Source organism: Python bivittatus, unplaced genomic scaffold, assembly GCF_059951505.1.
Source record: "Python bivittatus isolate LINGU-HERP-01145 unplaced genomic scaffold, Pbiv_v1 ctg000840_np1212, whole genome shotgun sequence".
Lineage (NCBI taxonomy): Eukaryota > Metazoa > Chordata > Lepidosauria > Squamata > Pythonidae > Python > Python bivittatus.
In genome coordinates, this window is record NW_028277113.1 from 40478340 (window position 1) to 40491850 (window position 13511).

The 13511-nt window shown below is 39.1% G+C and overlaps 1 protein-coding gene and 1 long non-coding RNA gene across 2 annotated transcripts in view; one reads left to right on the forward strand and one right to left on the reverse strand.

Moving 5' to 3' along the window:
* Window positions 1-4290: 4290 nt before the first annotated feature.
* On the reverse strand, window positions 4291-12109 carry LOC148213736 (uncharacterized). The gene is made up of 3 exons (XR_015794013.1): window positions 11198-12109; window positions 9140-9220; window positions 4291-8260 (listed from the first exon to the last, which is right to left on the reverse strand). It is a non-coding gene; the product is annotated as an uncharacterized LOC148213736 (long non-coding RNA).
* Window positions 9266-13511, forward strand: part of ASXL3 (ASXL transcriptional regulator 3) — a 159847-nt gene continuing 155601 nt past the window's right edge. Inside the window, exon 1 of the mRNA XM_088130735.1 lies at window positions 9266-11219. Coding sequence (XP_087986861.1) covers window positions 11166-11219 — 54 coding nt within the window. The 5' untranslated portion in view covers window positions 9266-11165. The remainder of the gene's footprint in view (window positions 11220-13511) is intronic.

Genomic DNA, 13511 nt, shown 5'->3' on the forward strand with positions numbered 1-13511 from the left:
TAACATAGTAAAGAAAAAAATACATATAAAGAAATGACTTCCCCCTTCATAACAACAAATATAAACAATTTTAGTAACTTATCACCATCTCTTAAAATACAGCAATCTCTTCTTCCCATATACCATCTCTTAGTCCATTAAGAGATAATAACATATATATTTTAGCTTTGATCAAATAAACCAACTTTATATTCTTTCCTTTTACTTCTAACAACTTTTATCTTTAGTCCCTTCAAATAATGTCCTAAACTTTATTTCTTTTCATTTTTTCTTTGTCCCTTCTCACAAAATTCTTCGAAACTTTAACAAACAAACATATCCAAAGTCTACATGGAGGAAGGTACGCAATATGGATTACTGTAACATACTCTACATTGGGCTGTCCCTGAAGAGTATCTGGAAGCTTCAGCTGGTGCAGAATGCAGCAGCATCGGCAGTTATGTCTCCTCCAAGAACTGCACATGTTACACCTTTACTCCACGAGCTGCATTGGTTGCCAGTTTGCTTCCGGGTCCAATTCAAGGTTCTGGTTATGACCTTTAAAGCCCTACACAGCATAGGGCCGAGTAATTTGAGGGACCATTTATTACCTCTCCCCAGTTACATGCACCTGTCAGGAACATCAGGTCCAGCAGGAGGGGCATTTTGTGGGTCTTGTCAGCCAAGGAGCTTTGTTTAATGGGAACCAAGAAAAGAGATTTTTCTGCCACTGCAGCCATCCTTTGGAACAAAACCCTATTTTGTTTAAGTTATATATAAGTGACATCCCAAAGTTTTTATATTCAATAGATACACATATGCCCAAAATTAAAAATAAACACGTAAATATACTGCTTTACGCAGATGATATGGTACTGATGTCACATACCCAAATAGGAATGAGAAGGCTGCTACATAAGATTAGTACATATTGCACTCTTAACTACCGGTCTATCAACAAATCTAAGGCAAATCTTTGGGGAAAGGAGGATTATAATTGGACCCTGGACAGGGAATATGTAGAACAGGTTAAGTCCCATTTATACCTAGGGCTTGTTTTTACAAAACAGGTTCATGGCTCCCCCATTTCAAGAGAAGTTCCCTAAAAGCTACAGCCTGTGCCAGTGCCTTAAGGCAGTTAATCAACCATAGTTACCCAGGATCGTTAACCCCAATCATAAAGGTTTATAACAGTAAAATCGTCCCAATGCTTACCTACGGTGCAGAACTGTGGGGATGCTTAAATGACTCTTTGCTTGAACAGATAACAGTCTTCATTTCTGAAATGTATTTTGGGGGTGAATAAGTCAACTCCAACTCAAGCTGTAAGAGCAGAGCTAGGCATACCCCCCATACAAAGCCACTCGGTAACAAAAGTATTTAATTACTGGCTAAAGATCCTATCTATGGACTCAGAAAGATTACCTAAGCTTTGTTTTGAAGAACAGATGCACAACAAGCCTTCTCGCACTTGGGAGGCCTGACTTATCAATACCATCTACCAATATGGATTTTCAGTCCACTTCCCAGTTCAATCAGACTTGAAGGCCAAGAAAAGCTTTAAACAAAGGGTTTTGGATGTGGCTGCCCAAGAGGATATAGCATTTGTTAAACATCTCAAGTCCTTGAAGTGGCTGGCCCAACACACATCAGCCTTTCAACTAGAAAAGTATTTAACAACTCCCTTACCCCAATATCTTAGAAGAGCTTTTACTAGAGCTTGTTTCGATCAATTAGACTCTATGGTAAGATATGGGAGATTTCAAGGAGTTCCATATGAAGAAAGGCTATGTATTTGTGGCACCTCAGCTGTTGAAGATACCGCACACATCTTATTTGATTGCAAATTATACTTGGTAGAAAGGACTGATCACTTAGATTTATATTTAAAAAATAAAAAATACTAGAGCAGCCAACAGAAACTTTTCTACTTTTTTCAGGGCAAGAACCTGATTATTACCAGTAAGACTGCACTCTTCATATCAAAGGCAATTACAAAGAGGACAGATTATTTAGACCAGATTGGTGTTGACTGTAGGGGTGACGGTTTGATATGAACTTGTATCATAGTTTTACTTATATTTACTAATTCTTATCTGTATGTTTACAATGGCTTTTTATTTTATTTCCTTTATACTTGATATGGTCAGTAGACTAAATTAATAAAATTGATTGATTGGAACATCGTTTCCCCCCAACCCTGTTGGCCTTCCAGAAGGCCCTCAAAACTTGGTTTTGCCATAGAGACTGGGAATCCCATGGAAGCATGGAGCCTGTTAAATGGCTGGTATATGTTTGACTGCACTCTTCCCAGTCTTTTTGTTATTATAGTTTTTAAACTGTTTTTAATAGGTTTTAATGATTTATTTATTTATTTATCAAACTTATATGGCCACCCATCTCACAAGGAGTGATTCTGGGTGGTGTATAACAAACAAACAAAACAACAAATATATAAAAACTATCATTACAAAAATATAATCATTATTAAAAATTAAAATGATTAAAAATTAAAATATACAAACCACAAGGCACATAACAGAATTATGTTGATTGTTTAGTTTCTGTTTTAATTGTGTACACTGCCCAGAGTCACATGCAAGTGAAACGAGCAGCTATATAAATTAATTAAATAAATAAATAAATAAATATCAAATCTCAGGATTCTGTCTTGGTCCTGGTGTGCTTCAACATTTTTATAAATGGTTTAGACAAAAGGATAGAAAAGATGCTAATCAAATTTGCAAATGACACGTTAGAGGAGATTGCTAATACCTCTGAAGATACGCTCAAATTCAAAAGGATATTGATAGATTTGAACATTGAGTCCTATCCAACAAAATGTTCAGTGAAGAGAAATGTAAAGTTCTGCACTTAAGTAGAAAAAAACTGGCTGCACAGGTACAAGGAAAGTAGTACCTGGCTTGGCAGTAGTATTTGTATGAAGGATCTGGGTGCCTGATAGGCCACAGATTAAGCATGAGCCAGCAATGTGCTGCAGCTGCACAAAACAGCAAATAAAATCTTGGGCTGCATCAATGAGGTATAATAATGAGATCATAGGAAATTAAAGTTCCACCCTCAGCTGCACTGGTCAGACTGTACCTGGAATACTGTATGCAGTTCTGGTTGCCACAATACAAGAAGGATGCTGAGGAACTGAAAGGGGGCAGAAAAGAACAACAAAGATGTTGAGGGGCTTGAAGGCTAAATCCTATAAACAGCAATTTTAAAAAACTGGATATGTTAGAGAAAGCTAAGGGGAGACATAATAATATCTGAAAGGCTGTCACAGGGAAAAGTGTAAATGAATTTATTCCCTGTAGCACCCGAGGATAGGACAAGAACAGTGTAGCAGCTTTACTGAGAGAGATACAAACTTAAGGAGGAATTTCCTGACCATAAGAGCTATTAAGCAGTGGAACAGATTGGAGTTGTGAAGGTTCCATCATGCGAGGTTTTCAAACAAAGGTTGGAGATCTATTTAGCTGGGATGATCTGAGAATTTTTGGCTTGGGCAAGGGGTTGGACTAGAAGATCTTCAAGGTCCCTCCCAATGCTATGATTTTATGAGTTCTTGGAGTTGATTCACACATTTGAAAGTGCTCAGGATTGGAAGACTAGCACAAAGCTGAAGCCTTTTAAGAGAGTTTCACAAGCTATGTATTTCTTTCACACACAATACTCCAGCATAAGAAAAAATATGAAAAAAATGTGATGTACTATCAGATATGCTTTTTTTTAATTATTTCAACCTTAGTAGAATGGCAAGATGGGGCTTATAATGGGTGGGAGTCAAAGCAGACTTTGATCCCAATTGGTTGTCTAATGATGCATCTTCAGATAAACAGTGACATATTCTCACATTGGGCAATACATTAATTTAACCTGGGAAATAGCATGTGAAAGGAAGATCTAAGTTCTTTTTCCTCCTTTGTTACTTCTCTTTGCAAATGCTGCCTTTTCAGCCTGGTTTCTGGAAAAAAAATTGGGCAGGCTTTGAAAATATGTTGGAAGGAGATCAATATATTATCTTACTATGAAGTTCCATTTTCTGTCATGGGGGATTCCACTCCCATTCACTCTGGGGCTGTTGATACATTTTTTTAAAAGCCTGGGTGAGATAGATGCCCTTTCTCCACTACAAAAATGGACCTTCATGGTAAGTCCAATGTTCACAGAAGAATAAAAGCATTCTACAGTGGGGCACACCACAGCAGTCTATTAAGGTGGATAGTCACATCGGAGTTTCCTAATTCTTGCTAGAAATAACCTCAGCTGAGACATAAGAGTTATGTTTACGGTGTTTAATAAAGTTCATATAAGATTATGTGGCAGCTCTACAGATGTCTCCCAAGGGAGTGATAGTGTCAGACATAGTGGATTGGGCCACATTTTTTACACATAGGAACTCTGGGACTGATGGAAATGACAGGCATATACAACTTTGTCTGACTTCATGGATCCCTCCATGCATTTTTTTTCCCAACAATACAATTTTCCATTTCCTTCTTCCAGGATGTTTCTTCAGCTTCTCAATTTAGTTTACAGCTCTGGAATTTGCCAGTGGTCTTCCATCCCAGTACTAACCAAGTTAGACTCCATTTAGCTTCTGGCCCCAGATAAAGGCGGCCACACTGAAACCCTTCACATAAACCCTCCATATAAGTCTTACAGATAGCCACTTAAGAGTATAAAAAATGCAGCCCCTAAGATGAATGTGTCCCGGTGGGATGCCCAGGGAAGCTTGTAACATAGTATCAGCTATTCCAAGTCCTCCATTTTATCCCTCCTTTATACTTCCTTCCCTCATCTCCACACTCTTCTCAGCGACTCTCCCCACCTAGCAGTCTTCCAATGTGTCCACTTTTATCACTCCTCTACTTTGTTGATTTCTCTTCCCATGTCCCAATTCTTCTCTATTGCTCTCCCAGCTCTCCAGTTTCTCCCATGTTCCCATTCTTCTCCATTACTTAGGGTCTCTTTACAAATTGTGTTCTGTTATGTACATATGAGACAATGTTAATATAGACTATCCAATGGCAGCCATTTTCTTTACTGTGATTTTTATCAGTTGTAATAATAATGGAATAGTAACAACTTTAATCATATATAGTTTTACACATGTAAAAACAAAAAATCCATACACAAATGTATAACCATTCTATCAGTTGCAATAATAATGCAATAACTACACCTCCAGCCATGTATACTTCTAATTGTAGTAATAATGGAACAGCTTTACTTCTTACCTTCTTACCTCAGGTAGAGCTATCATCTCTACCTAGCATGAACATGCTGATTAGGTATGTTGCACCCCAATACCTCTGGAAATCACCATATTAGGGAACATTGGTTAATAAGCTTTTTCTAGATGAATAGTCAAAGACTTGCGAATTTATTAACAGATCCTTTCATGTTTGGCAGAGCACAAGAGAAAAATTATACATGCAATTTAAGGGTTAACCAGACAGATTGCTGCAGAGCAAATTACCCCCCAAATTATATGAGATTATTATAAACAGAGCAAAAAATGTGTTGTGCTTTGTGCTTTATGTCTTTATTGTAAATACATTTGTCACATCTGTTTAATCTTGTACACTATTCCATCTTCGTTTAGAAATAGAACATTAGCTCATACAATTTACAGTTGAGTTAGAAAGATAAAATGAAAAATTAGAATGCTAAAGAAAGGATAGTTTGGCTATAATTGATATATAATTTATTTACTCTTTGACTGTGTGTGAAAGAATGGAAACCTGACTTGGGAAGGAGGAAGTGAGCAATGAACCATTACCCGGTCCTGAGAAAAAGGAAAGTGTGAGAAAAAAACTTAAAATAACCTCACCTCAATGTTGTTTGCTACAAGATGTGGTTGAGGGAAATTCTGACAGGCTTTCAAAATTCTGTTATTCTGCCCTACGACAAATAAAGACCATTCCTGAAATCCCTGCTCTGATTTTCTTGATCTTGACAACCTTGAAGCATTGACACAGTGCATCTTTTATTTCTGAACTCCAAGAATACACTATTCAATATAATAATTTCTTCAGAAAATTAGTTTGCACTTCCACATCCCTAAATCAGGAAACTGTTTGCCTTCAAAATGCAAATAGTGTAGCTGCATGAAATTTCTTCTCTGAAACAGTTTTTCAGTTTCTCTCTTCACATTCTACATTGTACTGAAGCAATAAAGTGGAAGAAAGATATAGTACTTTGAAGATAACAGTCTGCATTAACGTATTTGGTTAATGTAAAGATCAACTTCTCTTTAATATTAATCCAAATATGAGGAATCCCAAGTGTAACAAGTTGCTTATAATATCAAAAATAATTTTCAATATTAAAAATAAGCCAAATTCCTGAATTTTAAACAAGCACCAATATTTATTGTGGATTTTATTATGGATCAGGGGGTCAGGTAAAGCATGCTTGAATTAACTTCAGCAGCCTAAATATATATTGTGTTGGCCAGATGGCAAGGCAATCACATGATCTGCACCAGCACAAGATAAATGGCATTATGCTGTTTTTCACTAACATGAAATATTTTCAGGGCAGTTTGAAAGTGTATTTTTCGAACTGCCATAAAAAGTCATGTGCTCAGTCTGTTTTACTAGCATTCCGCCATGGGCTATACTACTTTCTAGTACACCATGTACATATCTAGAAGGATGTATATCTAGGAAATCTGCATAATTGCTCAATCTCTAAATGTTGTCTTTCAAATCTAGGTACATATTTTGTCTTAATAAAGTTGGGGCAAAATATAAACCATGAAGCAGATTTTTCTTACTAGTCATTTTTAATAATTATAAGTAATGTTTTTTTAGCATAAATAATGATGGTGTTATTGCTGAAAACAACAGAAAAAATAATAATTCTGATATACAAATGAGTGGACAAGACACAGCCAGGAGGCTGTAAAAGTAATATTATCTTCTTAATAGGTATGAAAATTCTCTCACTTCCCTCAATTGCCTGACAGGTTTTTTTAATTAGTGAGTGTAACCTAATGACTAGTTGTTTGAATGATTAACCTATATAACCTACAGCCCACAAACCTTTATTACTTGCTCTATACCCTCTTACAAAATATCTTATAGTTTTCTGTTTATCCTTACTATAATCTCAGAATCATAGGAAAAGAATTATATAATGAAAGCAATGAATGTTAGATTAACTTTCTACTTTTAAAAGTATCATTATTGGCTGATATAAATGGTTATTGGCAAATACGTTGAAGTAATATAATTTTAACACACTATTGCATTTGTTTGTTATGTTCAGCATTTTTATAGTACCTATTAACAATAAGGCATGTGAGGATTTAAACCATAAAATACAAAAGATGTAAAATAGACATAATATTAAAAACAATTTAAAAATAAAAATAACTTAAAGAAAAACCTACTCTATGCAGGCAACACACTAAATACATTACTTGTGCTGTAATGCTAGGATGTGGCTAACTGTACAAATATTTCTCATTCAGTTCTGATATACTGATTCAGTTCATATGATAATTCCTGACTTAATGGCTTATGAAGGTGGGATGAATTGTCAGATTCAGAAGTCTCTCTCTTTTACCACATGCTAGTTTCTTCACAAAGATCCTCATGTATCTTAAGCTACAATTTCTTGCTATATCCAAACTAAAACTCTGGATTAATGTCAGTTGAAAACCTCAGAAAGTTTATACTCCAAACTAGTCTATATGTAAGTATTTTGCACAACAATAATTATGTGCACAATAATAATTATGTAATTATCCAAAAAAAATTATGAAAAAGAGGCAGAGATGGTAGCAATGTTATCAGCAGTAGGAAAATATATGAGGAAATCCAGAAATGTTAAGACCAGCAACTTCTTTTTTCATAGCAATAAGGACATTCTATTTTCTTTTATCATCTGTTCTTTGATACCTGAAGTAATCTTACAGTTATATGCTACTAAACCAACCCAGACAGCAACAATATAATTGTTATCCCCATCATAATATAATAAATATTTCATTCATTAACTAGATTGCTTAACCAATTAATATTTAGAATACTGATTAAACACAGAATGCTGAAGAATATAATTATATTCCTTCTACAAATTCACAGCATCAGGGACCTTGACCTGGTCTGCTTCTTCAGCTCTGAAGAACTGTCTCCATTTCAGTAATAAACTAATCCACAGTAATGGATGTCATCTTATCCCCTCCATATAAGGGAGCCATAGCAGACAGAAGACATTATTGAGTCTTATATTGGCTGTTGAGAGATGAAAAGAACTGCCACAGAAAAAGAAATAATTGAAGGCATTAGTTGGGTTACAACAAAGGTACAGGGATTTATAAATGGCCATCTCTTTTACTGATTTATTTTTATTTATTTTATTGATTGATTAATCATATTTATATGGCTGCCCATCTCACGTAATGTGACTCTGGGTGGTGTACAAATAATCATAAAAAACAATTTAAAAAACATTCAGAAAGTACAAAAACTTAATATTATTATAAAAGGTTAACAGAGAGCATCAGATTATAAACAATGGAGCCACCTAATCAAGTTACCATTCCCTTGCAACCCCCAGGCCTGATGACACAACCAGGTTTTAATGCACTTCCAGAAGGTCAGGAGCCAATATCACCTGAGGGGGGTGATGTTCCACGAGGGGGTGCCATGACAGAAAAGGCTTGCCTCCTGGGTCCCATCAGATGTAACTCTAACAGAGAGGACCCGCAACATACCTCTTCTGCTAGACCTGATGGGACAGGCAGATGTAATCAGGAAGAGGTGGTCCCTCAAATAACCTGGCCCCATGCCATGAAGGGCTTTAAAGACCAAAGCCAGTATCTGAAATTGGACCCAGAAGCAAACTGGCAACCAATGCAGCTTGCAGAGCAGAGGTGTAACATGCCGCTCTAGGGGCACACATAAGTGCCCACATCACTGCATTCTGTACCAGCTGAATCTTCCAGATACTCTTCAAGGGCAGCCCCGTGTAGAGTGCAGTACAGTAGTCCACCCGGGAGGTGACCAGAGCGTGAGTGGCCGTGAGCAGAGCAATAAATAAAATGTATTAATTTTGAAGTACTTTAGTCCTTTTGATTAGAATTTTTGTGTACTAAAATTAGAAGTGAAAGATGCAAGATTACTTAAATTACCATCTCCTCTTTATTAGAATTCCAGCCATAGCATTAGTGTCATTGATTAACTGTTCAGTGCTTAACTGAGCATTACTGAGTCTGCAAAAAGAAAAAGAAAAAAAATCAGACCAGACTTCACAGTTGTACTCCACTGAAATTACTGTGCCCCAGACCATGTGTCGCATTCCTATAATTGCCATACATTATTATTGTGGATTTCTATTGTGGATTTTCTTAAAATCTATATAATACCATAGTATTGCTGCTGCTGCTGCTGCTGCTGCTGCTGCTGCTGCTGCTGCTATTATAATAATCATTACATTTATATCATACTTTGCTCTGAGAGCTCAAGAAATCATATATGGGGTGTGTGTGTCTCCCCTCTTCCCATTATATTCCCACAATAGCAACTTTGTATTGTACAGGAAGACTGAAAAATAGCATCTGGCTCAAGCTTACCTAGCAAGCTCTATAGGCAGAATGGGACTTGAGCAGGATTTCTCCTGATCTTAGCCCAAGACAGTAACTGCTATACTATTTTATTTCATAACTAGCCCTTGGAACAATGTTAAAAATGACAAAAATATTTTGAATTTAAAATGTTGCCAAGTTGTTAACACATGCAAAATCTAGGTTTTCTTTCTTAAATAATGAAATAGATTTGTTGATATCCCAACTATAGCGTCCAGTCTCTTAATTGCCTGCAACGATACAACGAACCCTCAGGATGTATCGGGACCTGAACAAGTAACAGCGGGGGCGAGGGGGGGCGGGCGGAAGAGATGAAAGTTACAGTGCCCTGTGAGGAGGAGCGAATAGCGGCTGGAAAAGCCATCCCCAGGCAGGGAAGAAAGTATACACAAGTCGTAGAAGACTTGAGCTTCTCAACAGTCCAGCTCATTTTGAGGGAGAAAGAAAAGTGTTGGGATCTGCCTATTTTGATAAAATCTAGCGGTTCATATCGCCAGTTTCTCCGGCATCCGGGGGAGAGAGGGAGGAGAGATGTAACCCGTCCCAATGTCTATTTACGTCTCTGTTCACTGACACTGTGTGTGTGTCCTTCTGTAGTTTTCTAATAATAACTGGATGAGTATAGAACGATGGCAGTAACTCATTTGCTGCCATTATCCGCGTTCATACGCTCTCTACCTGGGCACGGGGAGCGAAATCTGGGAGAACGCACAGCAGGCGGCGGCGCTGGGTGAAAGGCGGCTCCGACACGCCCCCTTCCTCCGGCGTTCGGTGCCAGAGGGAGTTAAAACGGACTGCCAGGGAGGGGGCGCACAGGTGAGCGGGTCAGAACTGACTACCCGGCTGCCTTGGGCTTGCTGGAGACGAAGACGGTGGAAGCGCACCAAGAATCTATTGTTGAAGGGCCCCCATCCCCACCTGTAACTAGGAACCGGCCCTGGTTGGGTGCAACAAGAATTACTTCCATTCTGTTCGCTCCCGCAAACCACAAGACCCAGGATACATGCTATTGCCTTAAAAACGAAAACACACATACTCCTACAAGCACAAACGCACTGCGCAGGCGCATTGCACATTGGGACATGTAGTCTTGGTTTAAATCTTTCCCCTATTTGTAAAACGAACAGGGAAACGAAAAGGACGGAGGGAGACGGGAGTGGGTTGAATAGAGGGTCTCCATGAGCTCTCGCGAGATCTGTGGCAGGCCTTTTCTTTTCTCTGCGTCTCGTGCGGTTTGCTCGCGAGCGCGGCTGCCTCGGCTGGGATGTTTTGTGCAGTCGCCATTCCCTTATGTGACGTCATAGTGCATTGTTGTGACTTGCGTAGCGGAGCATCCCTCAAGCTGTCAGCTGTGTCGCCGCCGCTGCCGCTACTGCGGGAGTGCGAGCCTGAGACGGCCCAGCCCTCCACCTCCTTGTCGCTCCCCCGCCCCTCCCGCAGGGGTTCTAGAACTCCACGTCACCGTATCATTGTCTGTGCGGGACCCTCGGGCTCCCCCTCCTTCCCCCCGCCCCGTCCCTGCACGTTCCATTCCGCCCCCGCCCCCCTCGAATCATCTCAATGAGATGCAAACATGAAAGACAAGAGGAAGAAGAAGGACCGCACCTGGGCCGAGGCTGCCCGCCTGGTAGGTGCGACCCGAGGCTTTGTGCGTGCGGCGGGGCCGGCCCGTCCGCCCGGCTGGCTGCTGCTGTTCCCGGGGCGAGTCGGGGAGGCGCCTAGTGCAGCCCACTCCCGACCCGAGCTCTTTGCATTGTTGCAGTCGGTAGGGGATGCTGGAGTGACCGTGCGGAGCTGCGCGTGGGCAGAGTCAGTGCCTCGGAGTGCTGGAGGTGCGGGATGAGACGGGAAGCGGCGGCTGCGTTCTCGTGGTGGCGGAACAATGTTCCGTGCAAAAGTCTGCTCCTCGGGTGTTCTCTGGGAACTACTTTGTTCGTGGACGGTCTGCGTGCCACGTTCCGTAGCGAGGTAGTTTACTAGAAAAAGACCTCTGATGTTAAAAGGCTGTGCAGTGAGCGGCGCCGAGCTCCGAACCCCTCACAATTTTCTGGGTCCTACCTACTCTTACTCTTGAAGAGGGACCTGGCGATTCTTCCTCAGCCATAAGCACTCTTGGTAATTGTGGGAAATCCTACCACGAATTGGGAGACAGAACGAAGAGGGAGAATTTCCTCCACACCTGTGCACTCACTATAGGGATGAGGCATGATGCCTGCCTTTGGGGTTGAAGAGAAAGGCTGCAGTCTCATCCCGTTCTAACTCCTCCATAGTGCTTGCATGCATGCATGCATGCATTCATTCATTCATAATTATTAGGATAATGAGTCTGTGGTGTGTGTGTGTTTGTGTTTGTGTGTGTATGACAGCCTGGAATAAGGGGATCACTTCTTTTCTGATTATGGAATTTGAAGTCCATAATGTGCTCATTTTATTTTTAAGCTTATGCAAATAAAAAGTATTTTTCAAGGGACCTGTCTGGGTTGAAACAACATTAATGTGAGAGAATAGTTTTCTCTGTAGCAGTATAAGAAATGCTCTCTCTGGTATATAAACTCAAGTTAGCTTCAGTTGCATCTTCATGTCCAAGAAGCAGTGCTGCTTCTTTTCCTAATGTGAATTGCCAAGCAAATTTCTCCACAATATGTATGTAAAAGTGTGAGGAATATACAGGACATTCTCCATACTTTTCCAGTCTGCAGAAAGAGAAGGTATGTCTCTAAGAAAAGCGTTCAAGAATCTGCCTCCCTTCTAATCGTTACACATTGGTGAACTAATATTCCAGGATGTACCCATCTTCTGGTATGTTTGTGTAAGATGTCAAGGGATTTTCTTGCACAGGTAGACTTTATCCAAGATTTTCCTTTCTGTCTTCTCTGAAAATTAATTATATTTCTCAAAGGCCATTCTTTTTCCAGAGTTCATCAGCAAAATAAATCTGTCTTTTCTTTCTTACCTATTTCTCTGTGGTGTGTTGTATTTTCTAAAAACATGATTTTCATATTTGGAATAGTGATCTTTGAATATTGAAAATTAAAATGATGTACTTTCTGGAAATAAATGCCATTGAATTCAATAGGGTTTACTTCTATATAGATAAGGTTGTAATTGTAATATAAATTGTCATTATAGTATTGTTATATGCAGGATAATATTGTTGTACAGAATGGTGGGTATATTTTATGAAGTTTGGTTTCAGGAAATAAGTTGAAAATAGCTTCTTATTGTGTAGTTTGACTTTTTAAGAACTGGTTTAGCAGTTCTGTTTAATTTTTGGTAACTTACCTGTGATGACATTCATTTGTTCCTGCGTCATATCTGTTATCATGGTAATATATACTTTTAAAACACAGTATCATTATATTTATATTTATCAGATACACTGTATCCTGTTTTGCATTGTTTGTATGTAGACTGTCTATATTTTAAGAGTGAGTATATTTTATTTTTCATCTGTTGTACAGCATAACAATCTGCACTTCACTCTTACAACTATAGGCAGTCCTCTTTTTTTGGTCCATTTGAGTCAGTTTTGACTCCTGGTGACTGCCTGGACTGGTCCCTGCAGTTTCCTTGGCAAGGTTTTTTGGAAGTTGTTTGCCATTGCCTCCATTCTAGGGCTGAGAGAGAGTGACTGGCTCAAGGTCACCCAGCTTGGCTTTGTGCCTAAGTTGGGGCTAGAACTCATGATCTCCCAGTTTCTAGCCTGATGCCTTAACCACTACACCAAACTGGCTCTCTATAGACAGTCTACATATGAATAATGCAAAATGGCTTATGTTCAGCTTAACAAACTTTCATTGAAATTAAGTTCACACAAATCTAGAAGCAATTCCCATTGCACTATGTGACTTGCTCCTGGTTGAGTTACATTGGATGGATTGAATTATACGTTTTACTGTTTTGTTCCTGAAGATTCTTT